Source organism: Danio rerio, chromosome 5 (genome assembly GCF_052040795.2).
Source record: "Danio rerio strain M-AB ecotype USA chromosome 5, GRCz13ab, whole genome shotgun sequence".
In the NCBI taxonomy this organism is placed as follows: Eukaryota; Metazoa; Chordata; class Actinopteri; order Cypriniformes; family Danionidae; genus Danio; species Danio rerio.
Genome location: NC_141025.1, coordinates 73,111,629 through 73,130,007, shown reverse-complemented (window position 1 = coordinate 73,130,007; position 18,379 = coordinate 73,111,629). Strand labels below are relative to the sequence as shown.

The window sequence follows — 18,379 nt, the reverse complement described above, 5'->3', positions numbered from 1 at the left end:
AATTAATTACAGCGTTTTACTTCAGCTTTACTTCATCAGCACAGCCGCGTGTCAGAACAATTATAAAAGAAGACGCTTCAATCCCGGTTTGTGGAAGTTAAATCAGGTTTATTTTGTACATTAGCATAACAGATATCCACACAGTACTTGAGGTTAGCCTTAACTAAGCTAAGCGCGCTCTGTCTGTCTGCCTGTGTGTGTATCTGTGTGTGTGTGTGTGTGTGTGTGTGTGCTCGTGTTAACTTTGTAACGATATTCTGTGTGACTCATCAATGCAACTTCACAATACTGATTAGTAAAGGTTAGTTCTTACTGTAGTATCTCACAAACGCTACGTGAGACCTTCTTCCTTTAAGTCTGTCTGTTGTCTGACGCAGCTGAGAGAGAAGGCATGTAGAAATAGTGGGCGGAAAAGACTCGGCTTAAAGGCACAGTACGACAAAACCACCCCCTGCTGGAAATCAGTATAAAACAGCATCTTGTAAAAGGTATAATGAAAAATCTGATGGGTATTTTGATCTGAAACTTTATATACACATTCTAGAGACGCAAAAGACTTATATTAAATCTGAAAAAAGGGGTAACCTAGGTGCCCTTCAAACATACCTTATGCCTCTTCAGGATGGACAACATGTCTCATGCAGTTGTAATGCATAGCAAACAATCTGTGTCTCTCATTTTCAAAATAAAAGTCCCACATACATAGTAAGTTAAACATGAAATTAAAAATAACTAGGGGTGGAAGTTGGTCATTGTTGTCTCACTAGGTGCATATTAATAATCCCAGAGCAACATATCAGTCTCTGTTTTGGCTAGTGATCTCCTGATGATGTGACTAATGTGAATAATGAGAGGCTCACTGTTTGAGTTTACCCTCAGGAACGGATGAAATGACACAGAATTTCTGCTCCAAAACAGAAATATTACTACAGTTTTACGCAACTGTGACAATCAAACCAGGTAAACATCATCGTGTATCATAACTCATACACCATGGAGTTTGGTAGGATCTATAATGCATTTTAAACTCTCTTATCATGCGTTGACACCAGTCGGCAAGAGTGTCAAAGTAGCCAGTAGTCATCCATGATGACACAAAAAAAAATAAAAGAGAAACATATAAACGATCCCTCACATGAGTGTAGATGCCATTTAAATTACAGTGTTTATGTCTACAGCATTCTAACAATCCTTTAGAGGGTTTGGATTTCAAAGTTATGCGTTTGTGTTTTATTTATATGCTAGTTCAACTAGATGTCTTTAGTCTAGATTCAAACTCTATAGTTGAACAATTCAGCTCATTAGTTGCTCTGCTTGACCTATTGGTAACACTCTAAAGATCATGCCAAGGAACCAATTGATATATTGATCATTTGGCTTCACTGGTGGTTTTTGAATATTAGAAGCAGGGCCTAATCCTCAACACTGGCATGCCAAAGTGCTGCGGGATGGTCTCGGGTGGGACAGTCCTGATCATGGAGGAATGGAATGTGCTGCAGACTCGAGGCTTGGCTTTTTTTTTTTTTTGTTAACGTTCTCCGAGACATTCAAAGAGCGCAGAGGAGAGACGGCCAAGCAGAAGCTGGCGGGATTGCATTCCATCATATTTATAATTCATGCTGGGTTCCCTCCGCCGCGTCCAAACACTGCTTTACCAGCCCCTCTGCCAGAGACCATAAAGAACATCTCATGCAATGCCCGTACACACAGTCAAAGACGAGGAGAAAGATTCCAGGTGGTGAGAAGAAAAAGCCTAGGCTGAGCACAAGGAAGACGAACATAATTCATGATGTTTTGCTATTGGTTAAGGGGAAAAAAGCGCCATAGATCACTCGGGTACAGACTATGCTTGTCGCATCAGATAAATCCCAGGAATTTATCACGAGGAACAAATTTTATTGGCTCCTGTCTGGTTTGAGGGAATGCGCTGTTTTCCAGCCTTGACATTAAGGTAATGAGTGTGACCAGGAATGGTAAAAATGTTAGTGGTTTCATGGCTGGAGTGTCAGTCTGTGTCTCGGCGTCAACAAACGTGAATGCTCTGCCTAATATACAGTGCAGGTGCACATTTTATTGTATTTTAACTATAACTTACCGGCTGCACTGTTTCCAGCATGTTACCGCAACTGCCTCTTTACAGTCACTTACCTGTAAATGTGTTTTACAGTAGCATGGCCCTACCGCAGTACTGTAAAACATCCTTACCGCAAGTTCTTTTTATGGTGAAATGTTCTTTACCAAGTAGAATTTTACAGTACTTTTACTGTAATTTATCTACTTTTTACACTAGCAGTACAAAACCTTTATTTTTAGTATTTATTAGTTTAATAAATTCCAAGCAAGTGACAAGTGTTAAGAGCAGACGCTGACAACAGAGAGAAGGATTTAAATGCTGTTGATTTAAAGAGAAGTCGTGCAGGCAATGGTCAAAACTGGGGCAAACAGTAGCATATAGATAATCCGTAGTCGAAATATAGGCAAATGGTCAGGCTAGGCGGCAAAAAAATCCAAACAGACTAGAATCAAAACATGGCAAGACAAACAGGAAATAATGCTTTGTAATGTTCACTGGGCAAAACAAGACTCAGCAAAGAGTGTGTGAAAGTGAGCAGTGTATATAGTCTGTGTAATCAGACTTTGATCATGTCCCAGCTGTGTGCGTGCGTGTGTGTGTGTGTGTGTGTGTGTGTGTTATTGTGTGTGTGTGTGTGTGTGTGTGTGTGTGTGTGTGTGTGTGTGTAATCATTGGGTGAACTGCTACTGGTGTGAGTACAGGTATGATGACATTTGTAGTTCCTTTGGTGGCAGAGCTATAGTTCTCCAGCGATCTGCATGGGCTAGATTGTGACTGCGAGATCATGTACAACAGTATTTTATATTATTCGTTATACTATATACATCTTAAATGGTTTACAAAAGTAATTTTCATACTGATGTTAATTAATACTTTTTTCATGAATCGTCTTATTTACCGCTGTGAAAGCACCCTGAGATGCTCTGTTTTTTTTATTGCAGGAATAACCATAGGCTCCTTCAGAAGAACAAACCAAGCGCTGCTGACATGTACCGGTGGAAGTTGTCCACACAGGAGCCCTGCAGTATGACATGCTCCATTGGTAATCATTAACTTTTGCATTTAGTCAATTAGTAGATGGTTTCCAGCTTAAACAAATGAAGGATCAAGCTCATAAAGAGGCAAAACTCAAATGAATGCAACATAGGCTCATTCTGAAAACGTAGCCCTATATACATTTCTGAAGATCTCGAATTATGTAGCCAGAGGAACGCATGGCTGCATTTCATCTACGGGCGGTATGAAGTGGTTTCTTTTCACGCTTACAAGCTTACTGCTCGTCTCCATGTGGCTTTCCTGCTGTTACCAGTTTGACCAGTGGCTCGCCATGTATGTCTGTGGACTTGAGACGCAGAGAGTAGTGGACTATGACAATGGAGTTCGAGTCTGGCGAAAAACGGTTCCAAAAGCAGGCAAAACAGAAACCCCTTTCACACAATGATATGTGACATGAATGCGTCTGAGTGTTCTGATTGGCTAAAGTAGACGTCTCACGTCAGCACGTTCTAGACGTGAACGCGCTCTTTCTGGCAATTTTCCTTCTGCGTTCACACAGCGCAGCATTCCGACAAATTACCGGTAATGTTACAACTTCTCTTTCCTGAAAATAGCCGCAACGAATTTACATGCATTTTCAAAAAGGACCTGTTCACATATACAGACCTTTCTGTGGTAAGAAGAGGTCTGTACAGGTCTGTATGTGTGAAAGGGGCTAAAAACAGAAGCCAAAAAATCAAATAAACTAGTAAGATAACAGGGTAAGAATGTGGTAAAATCTGAAAATCGTGGGAGAAATTTGAGATCTCAAAAAGCATACACAGCGCTCCTCTGTGGATTTACAAAAACTGCCAAAAAAAGCGTAGCTACTGGGAAGTATTTGGCGCTCTCCAGAAATGTATATAGGGATACGTTTTCAGGATGAGCCTGGGTTGAATTAATGCTACTAATACAATAATATAACACTTTCTGTTCTCCCTTATGATAACCACAACAAAGGCGAAAGCACACAAATTAATCAAAACAAAAGGAAGGATGTTTAAAGGTATAGTTTTATCTGAACAATTTTAATTAATTTACTCAGCTTTTACTTGTTCTTTCTTTCTTCTATTGAACACAAAAGAAGATACATGTATTTTTAAAAATGTTGGTAGCCATTCCCGTACCTATTCCCCATTCATTGCATTCCATTGCCATTTCCCTAACCTGATTTCACCAAGTAGGACATGTTCCTGGATAAACATCTATGTTTGATCCTCGAACAACATTCCAATCAGCCAATCAGAATTAAGGCATACGTTTACGGTTTAGGCTTACAGTTAGGTTTATGCACTTCTACATGATTGTTATCCTAATATTTCTCTCTGATTTTGGGTATGATGGTCATTTGGGCCCCTAATAATATCTTTGGGGGCCCCAAAAATGTGTCGTCCTATGTGAGTGTGTATGTGAATGTGTAGATGTTTCCCAGAGATGGGTTGCAGCTGGAAGGGCATCCGCTGCATAAGTTGGCGGTTCATTCTGCTGTGCCGACCCCGAATTAATAAAGGGACTAAGCCGACAAGAAAATGAATGAATGAATGAAGATATTTTACAGAATGTTAGAAAGCAGCAGCCATTGACATCCATAGTAGAAACATAAAGTGCTAAGTCAATGGGTGCTAATTTCCAACATTCTTTAAAGTATCCTAAGTTGTGTTCAACAGAAGAAAGAAACTCAAAACGGTTTGAAACAAGTGAAAGATGAGTAAACTATTACAAAGGTGAACTATCACTTTAATCGATTGCTTGTAATTCAGCAAACAGCCACACGTAGACATTCCTGACAACTATGCTTGTTTATGCGGTGAACTTTTTTAACGCAGTACTCTTTCTCAAACAGGTGTGTCAAAATCACTTGCCATGTGTGTGCGGTATGATGGCATCGAGGTGGATGATGTTTACTGTGACGCTTTGACTCGACCTGAGCCGGTTCATGATTTCTGCATTGGTAGAGAATGCCAGCCCAGGTCTGTGTGTTAACTTGACGTAAAAAATCTGAAAAAACGTCTTAACTTTAAGGCAACCGCATAATTTTGTTAAGAGTCCCAAATCGGGTCAAGATTTGCTTCTATAATACAAATTTGCAATAACACATAATTTTACACAACATATCCCATCCTAAATTAACACCTAAGTTAACAAACTTTCTGTAAGATGCCCCTGGAACTTTAAGGGGAGGGACAGAAGCAGACAGAATCAGGTTTAAAAACATATACACTTACCAGGCACTTTATTAGGTACACCTTAGTAGTACCAAGTTGAACCCCCTTTTGCCTTCAGACGTGCCTTAAACCTTGGTGGCGTAGATTCAACAAGGTACAGGAAATATTCCTCAGAGATTTTGGTCTATATTGACGTGATATCATCATGCAGTTGCTGCAGATTTGTTGGCTGCACATCCATGATTTAAATCTCCTGTTCCACCACATCCCAAAGGTGGATTCTATTGGATTCAGTGACTGTGGAGGCCATTTGAGTGCAGTGAACTCATTGTCATGTGCAAGAAACCAGTCTGGGATGATTTGTGCTTAAGGACATGGTGCATTGTCAGAAGATGGATACATTGTGATCATAAAGGGATGGACATGGTCAGCAACAATACTCAGGTAGGCTGTGGTGGTAACACGATGCTCAATTGGTACTAATGGGCCTAAAGTGTGCCAAGAAAATATCCCCCAAACCATTACACCACCACCAGCAGCAGCCTGAGCCGTTGATACAAGGCAGGATGGATTCATGCTTTCATGTTGTTGATGCCAAATTCTGACCCGACCATCCAAATGTCGCTGCAGAATTCGAGACTCATCAGACAAGGCAACATTTTCCCAATCAACTATTGTCCAATTTTGGTGAACGTGTGAATTGTAGCCTCAGTTTCCAATTCTTAGCTGACAGGAGTGGCACCCGGTGTGGTCTTCTGCTGCTGTAGCCCATCCGCCTCAAGGTTGGACATGCTGTGTGTTCAGAGATGCTCTTCTGCAGACCTCGGCTGTAACGAGTGCTTATTTGAGTTACTATTGCCTTTCTATTAGCTCGAATTAGTCTGGCTATTCTCCTCTGACCTCTGGCATCAACAAGGCATTTGCGCCCACAGAACTGCCGCTCACTGGATATTTTCTCTTTTTCGAACCATTCTCTGTAAACCCTAGAGATGGTTGTGTGTGAAAATCCCAGTAGATCAGCAGTTTCTGAAATACTCAACACAACAATGCCACATTGAAAGTCACTTAAATCACCTTTCTTCCTCATTCTGATGCTCGGTTTGAACTGCAGCAGGTCGTCTTGACCATGTCTACATGCCTAAATGCACTCAGTTGATGCCATGTGATTGGCTGATTAGAAATTTGCCCTAACGAGCAGTTAGACAGGTGTACCTAATAAAGTGGCCGGTGAGTGTATGTATTGTTTCGCAAATCTTTTGATTATTGGCCATGTTTCAATGTTTTAACTGTTTTTAATTATTCTAATTTGTTCCTTAATTTTTTTTTAAACTGTGGCCAAAATAGTGCAATGTGGCTACTTAAAACAAGGGATTATTATTGTTACAATACAGTGGAAATGATAAGAAAGACAAAAGAAAATCAAAACATAAACTGAAAACTCCTGTCATTTATGTTCTCTCATGCCATTATAGTCAGGTCCCATGAAAAGTGACACAACCCTCTCTGTGCATTTAATATGTAGATGGGAGGCAAGCAGCTGGAGTGAGTGCTCTCGGACCTGTGGGGAAGGTTTTCAGTTTCGGCTGGTGCGCTGCTGGAAGATGCTGGCCCCTGGACTCGACAGCTCGGTGTACAGTGACCTCTGTACTGAAGCGCAGCTCGAGCGGCCTCCAGAGCGCCGGGCCTGCAAGAGCCCCACCTGCGGCCCACAGTGGGAGGTAGCCGAGTGGTCTGAGGTAAGTGAACAGCTTGTTTTGTTAATCTGTTGTTAAAGGACCATGAATACCCCCTGTTTCAGCAGGGTGTTTCCACACCTCTAGTTTAGAAAAAGTCAGGAAAGTAGGTGTGTCCAGCTCGATTTAGGTGGGAGTGTTGGGGGAGGGAAAGAGGGAAGGATTTGGATAAAAATGGGAGTTTCCATTTGGGCACGCGCTGATTTTCACTGAGTTAAAACAAAACCACACACAGGGGAGAAAGACAGTGACTGTTTGATGACGGTGGAATGTTTGATACCGCACGTCGTATAAGAGAAAAAACCTCAGCTTTTTTCAGTAACTCAGATGCACTTGGTAGGTCAGAAAGCCAAGTGTATAGACTGTCCTATCACAAAATCCGTCGAAAATTAAACATGACAGTCGGTAATAGTTTGATTGCGGTGTTTACATGTTTACATTCGGAAAGCAGCATTAACAGCAGACCTTTCAGTCCATAATATCATAGTGACATAAACGTACTGTAAACTAAGTAACTTAGAAATCATTGTAACTAAGGTCTGTCTTTGAACACTGAAAGAGTACTGCTGACGATACCAACTAACTTTGCGATCTGAATAAACAAACAAAGACCACTGATCAGTCACTTACCAAATCTATAGAGACAGGACAATCCAGCATCTGGAGCCGCATCTTTTTTTAAAAGGAGACGAACAGCAAATACAGATTCACCATTTCCAGATGCGAAAAGCTTTCAAGTAAAAAATGGTCCCAACAAACGTATTTCTGTTTCGAGTCACATGCACTGTAATCCACACGCGAGTCCAGCTGCACTCTCATAGCGGGAAAATGAAAACAAAACCTTGAAAAATGCAACACTGACGACCCGTATCTCCAAACAATTCTTCTTCTCCCACTTGTTTTGCAACACAACGTGGCGTCTCTCTGCCATCTGAACACTGTTTCAGGTAAAAACTTAAAATCTTCGAAGCTATCATGCACATTAATGAAGTTGCACCGCATACACAATAGAGCGAGCTGATTGGTTTGAACCAAGTCTTACTCATAAAATAATGCAACACACTCAGAGACGTCACAAAGTACTCCCAGGTACAGACAGCCAGTCTACACACTGGAATACACACAAGGATCTAATCGGTGTGACGCAGCTTCAAAAATTTGTTTCAAACCGGAAGAACGAATTTACTCGAAGTAACGCAAAAACAACCAATTTTCACTTTTTTTGTGAAATATATGTGTCCTAATAGTGTTTTTAACAGCATGGGACACGTATATGACTGTCAACAGCTCAAAAAAATTGTTTTGGTGTTTCGTGACCCTTTAAAACCATTAAATATTCTATATAAAGAAATACATTTGTAGGTCCCTATGATTCCTCTGGCGCACTGTACACTTAAAAAATTACTGTTTTTAAAATTTGTTGTTTTTACTGTTTAAAATTTGCTGTTTGTTCAAACTACTTTTATAAAATAGGCTGAAACGACACAATTCTTAAAGTTTTTTTGAGGACAACTTATTGTTTTATGTTGAATCCACTTAAATTTGTAAAAACTAATAAGTTAATCATAATCCCCATATTGTTTAAAAATAGTTTGTAGAGTATTCCCTTTTATTTGTACTATAAATCTTTTGTTGTTATAAATAAATAAATGATCAAGCCATGTGATTGGTCATCATGACTGCAGCAACTTTGAGCCTGAAGTGTCCGGCTGCCCGGCTTGACGGCTCCGTTTTCGACTCCGCCCCCGCCTGCACTCGACTAATCTCGTTGATCACCGGCTGCAACTGTTTCATGTCGAACGCACCTCATGTTAATGATAGACAAGTCCAAAAATCACATGTTGCTTATTACACACACAGGGATGCACAGCAGCACACAGATATCTTTAAATATAAAAAATTAAAGGATTAAAATGTTAAAAGATTAGCATTGTCTACGTAAATATAAAAACCACTACCTCCTCCCATGCTTTTTTCTTCTATTTTCCAACTTACAATCATGTAAATAGCGCATTGACCATGGGGTGACTTCAACTCTAAAAAGGAATGGAAAATGAGACTCTGATTGGTTTCATGCATGCTATGCCTAAAACACACCTATAACTCAGTAAGAAAGTAAGGACTAGCCTTTTAGACCATGTGCCAGGCACACAAACCATTTGTTCATATTTTTCAAAATAGCAAAAGGGAATTCAGACAAGCTCTAAGTCATAAGTCTTAAACTTGATTCCTGGAGGGCCGCAGCTCTGCACAGTTTAGTTCCAACCCTAATCAAGCACACCTGATCCAACCAATCAAGGTGTTCAAGACTACTAGAAATTATTAAGCAGGTGTGAGTTGGATAGGGGTGGAGCTTAACTATGCAGAGCTGCGGCCCTCCAGAAATCAAGTTTGAGACCACTGCTCTAAGTATACCTTTGCCATGCACTCAGGGCCGGCGCGCCCATAGAGGCGACCTAGGCGGCCACCTAGGGCGGCAGTATAGAGAGGGCGGCGTCCCTGACACCTCCCTTACTACTCGCGTCCTCACTTATGTCCGTGACACCTCCCTCACCCCCCGCCTCCTCAGATATATTCGCGCATAGGCGACAGAATAGAGAGGTCGGCGTCAACGACACCTCCATCATTACCCACGTGTCCTCAGTTATATCCGCGCATAGGGTGGCAGAATAGAGGGTGGCATCCGCGACACTTCCCTCCCTCAGCACCCGTGCGTCCTCAGTTATATCCGCGGATAGGGCAGCAGAATAGAGGTCCGCGACACCTCACTTCAGTTTCATAACCGTTCACTTTCGTTTTCACATTGGGGTTGAGGGCGGCGTGATCGTCTTCTAGATCGGCAGTTCAGCTTGCTCCGGCCCTGCATGCACTTTAGACTGTTTACTTACATTATTAAAATAGATCCTGTTATTACTTTAAAAAATCATCTAAATAAAATGAATTCATAGAAGTAGAAAAGCTGAGATACATGTTGAATTAGGTCCATAGGCTTTTATTCTTGTTTGAATTCTAAAACGGATATGTTTTGACAGTGTTGTCAGTCTTGCGTAATGAATAAATCCAAGTTTTGTCTTGTTTGTTTGCGCAGTGTCCAGCTAAATGTGGTCGCAGGAGTCTGGTCACTCGAGAGGTCAGATGCTCAGATGAGGCCCATGCGTGTGATGAGGAAACTCGTCCACCATCGACCAAAAATTGCACAGGCCCTCCATGTGAGCGCCAGTGGACAGCATCCGAGTGGGGACCGGTAAGATGTTGATATATGAGGAATATTATCAGGATTTTAAATGCTTAATAGATTAAACATTGGTTTTGACGTCTACAAGAAGCAGAAGTTGCTGAGACTTTTATTTTAGTATGTTGATGTACTGAAAACAGAATATTGAGAAGGGGGGTGGGTCTTCCACGTCATTACTTTGTAGCAAAATTATACACAATAACAAATTGACATCACTTTATCTACAAGCTTCAGCTACATTTCATAAAGCATCAAGGCTAAAATGTAATAAATAATTTTGCATAATGGGTGTTTTAAACGTTCTTCTTTTATTTGTGTTTAGTGTTCAGGGATCTGTGGTCATGGAAAAACAGTGAGGCATGTGTACTGCAAAACAGCAGAGGGCCGAGTGGTACCCGAGTCTCAGTGCTCACCTGAAAACAAGCCTCTGGCTATTCACCCCTGCGGAGACAATGAATGTGCTCCACACTGGCTGACCCAGGACTGGGAGAGGGTGAGGATTATTCTTGCAATATTCCTAATATTCCTCCAGAAATCATTGGGTACATGGGGTTGGGCGATTAATAGGCCCACACGGAATCTGCAGCCGGAGATTTCCGGTGATTTTTAGCCCATCATTGATTCTGTTTATTTACTTGTTTAAATGTGTGTAAATTTATATATATTCAGTTTTTAAATTAATATCAGTAACATTATTGACTAATATGAACATATTTATATGATTTATTTACAATACAGTCTGTAAAGTAATATATATTGTGTGGTTTATTCATAAACTAATTTTGAGAGGATCACGTGCTTATGATCAACACGGCTGGCTCCTCATTAGCTCCGTAATCTGCCCTATTAGATGATTATGGAAGCATTATAAATAACCAGAGCTTTTCACTCCAGTTATCTTCGTCTTGAAGCTTCCCCGCTTCCACCTCTACTCCCCCCCCTTTTTCCGATAGGGCAACACAGTGGCCCAGTGGCTAGCACTGTTGTCTCACAGCAAGAACACCGCTGGTCCAACCTCCTATCAGGCTGGTCGGTGTTTCTGTGTGGAGTTTACATGTTCTCCCTGTGTTCGCGTGGGTTTCCCCCCGGGTTCCCCGGTTTCCTCCCACCGTCCAAAAACATAAACCATAGCCAATCGACTAAACCAAATTATCACCTAAGACAACCTTAGTTTACACTTCTCACACGGCGACAAGCAGGAGAGTTCTCGAGACCTACCTGAACTCAAACTCCCCTCTCGCCCTTCTAACGGGAGGGAGCCCCAGGCTCGGGGATATTACAAGCTCAGGGCTCTCTCCAGGGACAGCATGACAAATACGCTTTATTGATTGTCAGCTAAGTGTGAACTCTTGAACTGTCTTTTAGTAGGTTTTAGTAGGTATATATTAAGGTTTTAGTAATGATACTCCCAAAATAATTGTGTAAATTTGCAGATTTTTAACAAAATTCTGCGCAGAAACAGCAAAAAATGTCCGCAGATTCCGTTTGGCCCTAGCGATTAATCAAATTGGAATCACAAACACGATTGAGCAAAGTGATTGTCGTGCACGTATTTTCAAGATTTTTAGTAAATCTCTTGCGAAGGCTAGAGGGCGCTCTCACTGAAACCAATGAAAATGCTGAAATATGCATAAATAATAATAAATAACAACGCATTTTATTTAAAGGCGCCTTTCATGACACTCAAGGTCACCGTATAGGACAGCTAGAAGAATCAATTCAAATAAAAACACAATAAAAGTCAATAGAAAACAATACAATAAAGAAACCCAGGAAATCAATACAATAAAGAAACAATACAATAAAGAAACCCTGGAAATCAATACAATAAAGAAACAATACAATAAAGAAACCCTGGAAATCAATACAATAAAGAAACAATACAATAAAGAAACCCTGGAAATCAATACAATAAAGAAACAATACAATAAAGAAACCCTGGAACTCTTCTGGGAAAAATAGCGGTTTGCTGAATAAACATGGGAAGAAAAGCAAAGTTTTTCGTTTTCTGAGCTGGGATGCTTGCTGTCTATGGGGGATGAGAGAGCTCCTGGATTTCATCTAAAACATCTCAATTGGTTTTCTGAAGATAAACAAAGGTCTCAGGGGCTTGTAACATCACGAGGGTGAATACTTAATAACATTTATTCATTAATTTTCTTGTCGGCTTAGTCCCTTTATTAATCTGGGGTCGCTACAGCGGAAAGAACCGCCAACTTATCCAGCAAGTTTTTATGCAGCGGATGCCCTTCCAGCCGCAACCCATCTCTGGGAAACATCCACACATACACACACACACTCATACACTATAGACAATTTAGCCTACCCAATTCACCTGTACTGCATGTCTTTGGACTGTGGGGGAAACCGGAGTACCCGGAGGAAACCCACACGAACGCAGGGAGAACATGCAAACTCCACACAGAAACGCCAACTGAGCCGAGGTTCGAACCAGCGACCCAGCGACCTTCTTGCTGTGCTACTCACTGCGCCACTGTGTCACCCTTTACTGAATAACAGAATTACAATTTTTGGGTGAACTAACAATTTAATATCAGATTTGTCTTGTACATGTAAACGTACTGACTTTTTTCTGCCTTCTAGTGCAACACAACATGTGGACGGGGTGTGAAGAGAAGGACAGTGCTGTGTGTGAGCATTACAAGTGGGAAGGTCCAGATAAATGAGGATGAGGAATGTGACGCCAGCAAGAGGCCAGCGGATGAGGACACCTGCTTCGAGAGGCCTTGCTTTAAGTGGTACACAACGCCGTGGTCTGAGGTAACACTTTTCATACCGTATATCTATTCAGTGTACCCAAAAAACTATTTAGTGACATCTAATAAACATCTAAATGTAGACAGCTTGGCTAAAACAAGACTAAACTTGGGCTGTCAGAGAAAATCTAATAGATATCTAAGAATACCCCAAAACTAGACTAATCATGAAATCGACAGCCTAGACAGACTTTATATGTGTAGTCATTCATTTCTGTTTATTTGATGACTAGTCTAGTTTTGGCTTATTCATTCATCCATTCATTTTCTTGTCAGCTTAGTCCCTTTATTAATCCGGGGTCACCACAGCAGAATGAACCGCCAACTTATCCAGCAAGTTTTTACGCAGCAGATGCCCTTCCAGCCCTTCACAAACCATCTCTGGGAAACATCCACACACACACACACACTACGGACAATTTAGCTTACCCAATTCACCTGTACCGCATGTCTTTGGACTGTGGGGGAAACCGGAGCACATGGAGGAAACCCACGCGAATGCAGGGAGAACATGCAAACTCCACACAGAAAGGCCAACTGAGCCGAGGTTCGAACCAGCGACCTTCTTGCTGTGAGGCGACAGCACTACCTACTGCGCCACTGTATCGCCCTTTGGCTTGTTCTTAGACGTCTATTAGATTTTCACTGACAAGCCAATGTTAGCCTTGTTTACGCCAAGACGACTAAGTTTAGACGTCTATTAGACATCTATTAAAAACCAAAAATGCTTGTTGGGTTTGATGGTGGATTGAAATACAAATCACAATCACAAGCAGTATCAGATTGCTAGGACGTTGTAAGCTCGAGGGCGCAACTGCACATCTGCTCAGAATACATCTGTATGAGGTCATTTCCAGTTGATTCTACCATGTTTGACTGCATGCTGCCAGGCATTATGTGCTAGTCTGCGTTAATAAAATATTAAGGCCAAAAGCCCAAAACATAGCTTGTGCTTGGAGGATTGCAGACTCACCCGGGGAGAACGAGTGATGTGATGCTGAGGGAATCAATGGCGAATGACTTTCTGGGTTCTGATGTTCTTCCTGCACCACTCATATTTTGGTCATGTGAATCCACTGTAGGTTTAAAGACAAAACACTGCAGGTGATTATGGTAAAAATGTATTAATTTATGCAGGCGACACTGTGGCTTAGTGGTTAGTGCTGTCGCCTCACAGCAAGAAGGTCACTGGTTTGAGTCCTGCAGCACTGGCTAGGCCAGTTGGTGTTTCTGTGTAGAGTGTGCATGTTCTCCACGTGTTGGTGTTGGTTTCCTCCTGGTGCTTTGGTTTCCCCCACGGTCCAAAGACATGCGGTACAGGTGAATTGAATAAACTAAATTGGCTGTAGTGCATGTGTGTATATGAGTGTGTATGGATGTTTCCCAATACTGGGTTGCAGCTGGAAGGACATCCGCTGTGTAAAACATATGCTGGATAAGTTGGCGGTTCATTCCACTGGTGACCCCTGATGAATAAAACTAGGCTGATTGATTGATTATATTAAGAATAGTAAACATTCTTTGACAGGGTTTTAAATATGTAAATGAGACATAACTTGATTAAGTTGGTGATTTTCTTGTACAAAATCAGAACATTTTTAGATGCAAAGTTCAAAATGATAATGCAAAATAAAAATAAAAATTTTATATGCAAATTTTTAAACTATGTATGGACAAAAGCCTGTGTAAAAACCCTTTTAGATAATTAGAAGCGAGTTAAACTGTAAAGTTTTGTGTATGTAAAGCTGCTAAAATGGAGATTTATAAATAAATACTTTTGTTTGTTAAGCGCAAATATTCGTTTCAAAACTATTTCTAAATTCAGTTCTAATTTCCAGCAAACGAATAAATGAATAATAATAATAATAACAAATGTGCTCAAAAACCTGAGTTATATCCTAAAACACATGCTGTGCCCCATATGGTCTAAAACCTGACAGGTGGGCAAATCTAAGCTTGTTTTTAATAAAACAAATATAAATATGGATATAATAAATAATACTGCTAATAATAATAACATTATACAAAAGCAAATTGTTTATGAATAAACTGAAAAAGCCTCCCGAGATGAAGAAGACATAAAAGCAGTGATTTTTCATATTTATGTAGGCTAGAAAATAATATGTTTTGTAATATTTTAATCCTTTATATTTATATTCTATTTATATTCTTATTATATCCTTTATACATCCTTAATATTTAAATTTTTTCATATGTAAAGATATTTGCCTATTGCTCTCTTGTGTGTATTAAGCAGTGTGTAAGCGAGCCGCAACTCTGCGCCGGAGTTTAGACCGGGTTAGTTTTGGTCTAATGAAAAATCTATTATAGTTTCTCAAAATAGCAACGTGCCAGCGGTCCGCCTCAGAACGCCTTCCTTTTTAGACCAGAACGCCTATGGGCGCACAAATGAGCGCTAATGCATTTGCTATTTAAAACAGCGTAGCGCAACGCCTCAAAACCACTCTTGCGCCAAGCTGAAACTACCAAAAGACTGCGCCATGCCTTGCGCCTCACTGCGCCGGGTGTATGATAGGGCCCTATGTGTGAAACATTTGTTTTTTTTAAATAAAAAGTCCTAAAATGTAAACTTATATAAAACATCCCATAATGTAAATAAGTTGTCATTAAATAAGAATATGTCAATAACTCAATTTTGACAAAAATGTCAGATGGAACTTTATAACTAATGTGACGATTTGTCATTTTGAGTAAACAGCCTTTGAAAATATGAATTGTAATTGAAACCTACAAAGACAAATTGATAAAATGTGAAAAATGAAGCACTTAAAAGTGTATTTTGGATGTTTTCTTTTCATTAGACTGACTAAAAAGTTGTTTATGCAAAGAAAAAAACTCAAAATTTATAAGTGGGTGAAAATAACAACATTTTTGCCTTTCCTTAAAGGGATAGTTCAACCAGAAATGACTATTTTTGATATTGCAACCAGTGGGTATTTTTAGTTACATTTAACATGGTTTTTAAAGAATGTTGGAAACCCGTAACCATTGACATCCATAGTAGAAAAAACAAATACTATGGAAGTCAATAGTTACCGGTTTCCAACATTCTTCAAACTATCTTCTTTTGCCACAGTCATATCACCCTGCAGCCCAAGACACTGAAGCTAAGCAGGGCTGATTCTTGTCAGTACCTGGATGGGAGACCACATAGGAAAACTAGGTTGCTGCTGGAAGTGGTGTTAGTGAGGCCAGCAGGGGGCGCTCAACCTGCGGTCTGTGTGCCCTAGTAGAAAGTGAAGGGGACACCAAATGGTTAGTGGACGCCGTCTTTCGGTAGAGATGTTTAACCAAGGTCCTCACTCTCTGTGGTCATTTAAAATCCCATGGCACTTCTCATAAAGGTTAATGGTGTAACTCCGGAGTCCAGGCCAAATCCCTCTATTGACCTGTGGCTGCTGTCGCATCATCCAAGTGGATGCTTCACACTAGTGGTGGTGTGGAGAGACCCCCCTCATGATTGTGAAGTGCTTTGCGTGTATAACATAACACAATAAATGTGCCAATAACTGTTTACATATTTTTCTTCTTTGCTTGAAATCAACTGTTTTTCAGTGCACCAAGACGTGTGGTGTGGGTGTGCGCATGAGGGATGTGAAGTGTTATCAGGGACGAGAGCTTGTTCGTGGATGCGACCCTTTGACCAAACCTGTTAACAAGCAGACCTGTGCACTGCAGCCCTGCCCCACCGAACCTCCAGGTTGCTTTACTTCTCTATGCTCTCTATGCAGGAACAGTTTAGTATGGAATCAGTTTAGTCTCAAAAGAAATTCATGCAAAAGACACGATGTACACACGCGTAGCCAAATTCACGTGCATAAAATCAAATTCACGTGCGTAAAATATTTATTTATAATCACAAAAAAATTTTCACATGCTCAAAATAAAAATACATTTTCATAAAATACGTTTCACAAATGCAAATTTCTTTTGAGACTAAACTGATTCCATAGTTTAGCAACAAATCAACACATAGGAAGATATTTTGAAAAATGTTGGTGAGAAAAAAATTATTAATTTAAGATATTGAAACACAGTTGTGTGGCAAAAGTCTGTGAATATAACCAGTGGTACTAATTGTAAAAAATGTATTAATTAATAATTAACAATTTATAACAAAAACTATCCGTAGAAACACTTTGGCTACTCAGTAGGAACTGTATTTGAATTTAAACGTGCTACTCGGTCGTCAGAAAAGTATGTTCTATACAGTATGAATGTGAAAAGTATTAATGAAATTCGGACGTACTACATTCGCCATTTCGTCATGGTCACGTGACCTACCTGCGTCAGTTGCATCACTGCACTTCCATTCATGAATTCTCTCGCGGGGCATCATCGGATAGCGCAGCGTGCGTGGGATGCGCACTCCAGAATCTCGCCGGAAGTAGTAATACATCCGAATACTTCTCACTTACTGATTTTCGAATTCTATGAATTCAGACATACTACTCTGCTCGCATACTGATTTTAGCGTACTATATAGTATGGAAGTATGCGGTTTCGGACGCAGCCTTTGACATTCTCCTTTTGTACTGTCATCAGAGGGGGAAAGCCCCACCCATTAGTGACCATCTCCCTCATTAGCATACGACATCAGTGTTGCTTTTGAATCTGCCAGTAAGATTCTGACGGCATGATAACCTTGGATATAAATATCACAGTTTCACGGTTTTGTAATTACTGCTGTGAAATATATTCTTTTTAAATTTCATAAAACAAAACCTTTTTCCCTTTTGTACACAATATATTTTTATTTGGGAAACATTTATGATATTTTGGAACAGTAAACAAGTCAGGCTAAATAATTCAATATTTCATAAACACAGATTTTTGTTCACAATTTAAAAGGACATCTTTGGATATATTTTCTGTTGGAGATATTGCTGCCCTAAAAAAATGTAAATAAAAAATCTTACTCATACCTTAGGAATGGTATAGCAGAAAATTTTGACGGTTTTAAAACCTTGAATTTCCAAACTGCTGTATACCTTGAAAACGGTTATCGCCCCATGCCTTGCTGACACATAGGCAGGGGCGGACTGGCCATCTGGCAATTCTGGCAAATGCCAGAAGGGCCGGACCAATTTTAAATGTGGGCTGGTCATTTTTTATTTTTATTTATTTTTTAATATGTATTGTTTTTAAGTGCAGACAGCTTTTATCTCTTGCTAGATGTTATTATGATGATGATAATAAAATAATAATAATAATAATAATAATAAATGTTAAGCATTTAGCCCAATCGGCAATTGCCGCCTGGTTTCAAGATGGGCCGACTCAATCCGAGGTTACCTGGACATAATCAAAATCTAGCAAGAAAGTCGTATTATTTCACC

General features: G+C 40.2%; 1 protein-coding gene across 3 annotated transcripts in view; it reads left to right on the top strand.

Annotated features, from left to right (window-relative positions):
- The window catches only part of adamtsl2 (ADAMTS like 2), a 47,052-nt gene that overhangs the window by 26,080 nt on the left and 2,593 nt on the right, over positions 1 to 18,379 (top strand). For all 3 annotated transcript variants that reach the window (NM_001442873.1, XM_087251065.1, XM_087251064.1), the window contains 7 exon segments: positions 3,016 to 3,116; positions 4,953 to 5,079; positions 6,797 to 7,010; positions 10,096 to 10,251; positions 10,565 to 10,735; positions 12,847 to 13,023; positions 16,596 to 16,740. In NM_001442873.1, the coding sequence (NP_001429802.1) occupies positions 3,016 to 3,116; positions 4,953 to 5,079; positions 6,797 to 7,010; positions 10,096 to 10,251; positions 10,565 to 10,735; positions 12,847 to 13,023; positions 16,596 to 16,740 (1,091 nt within the window).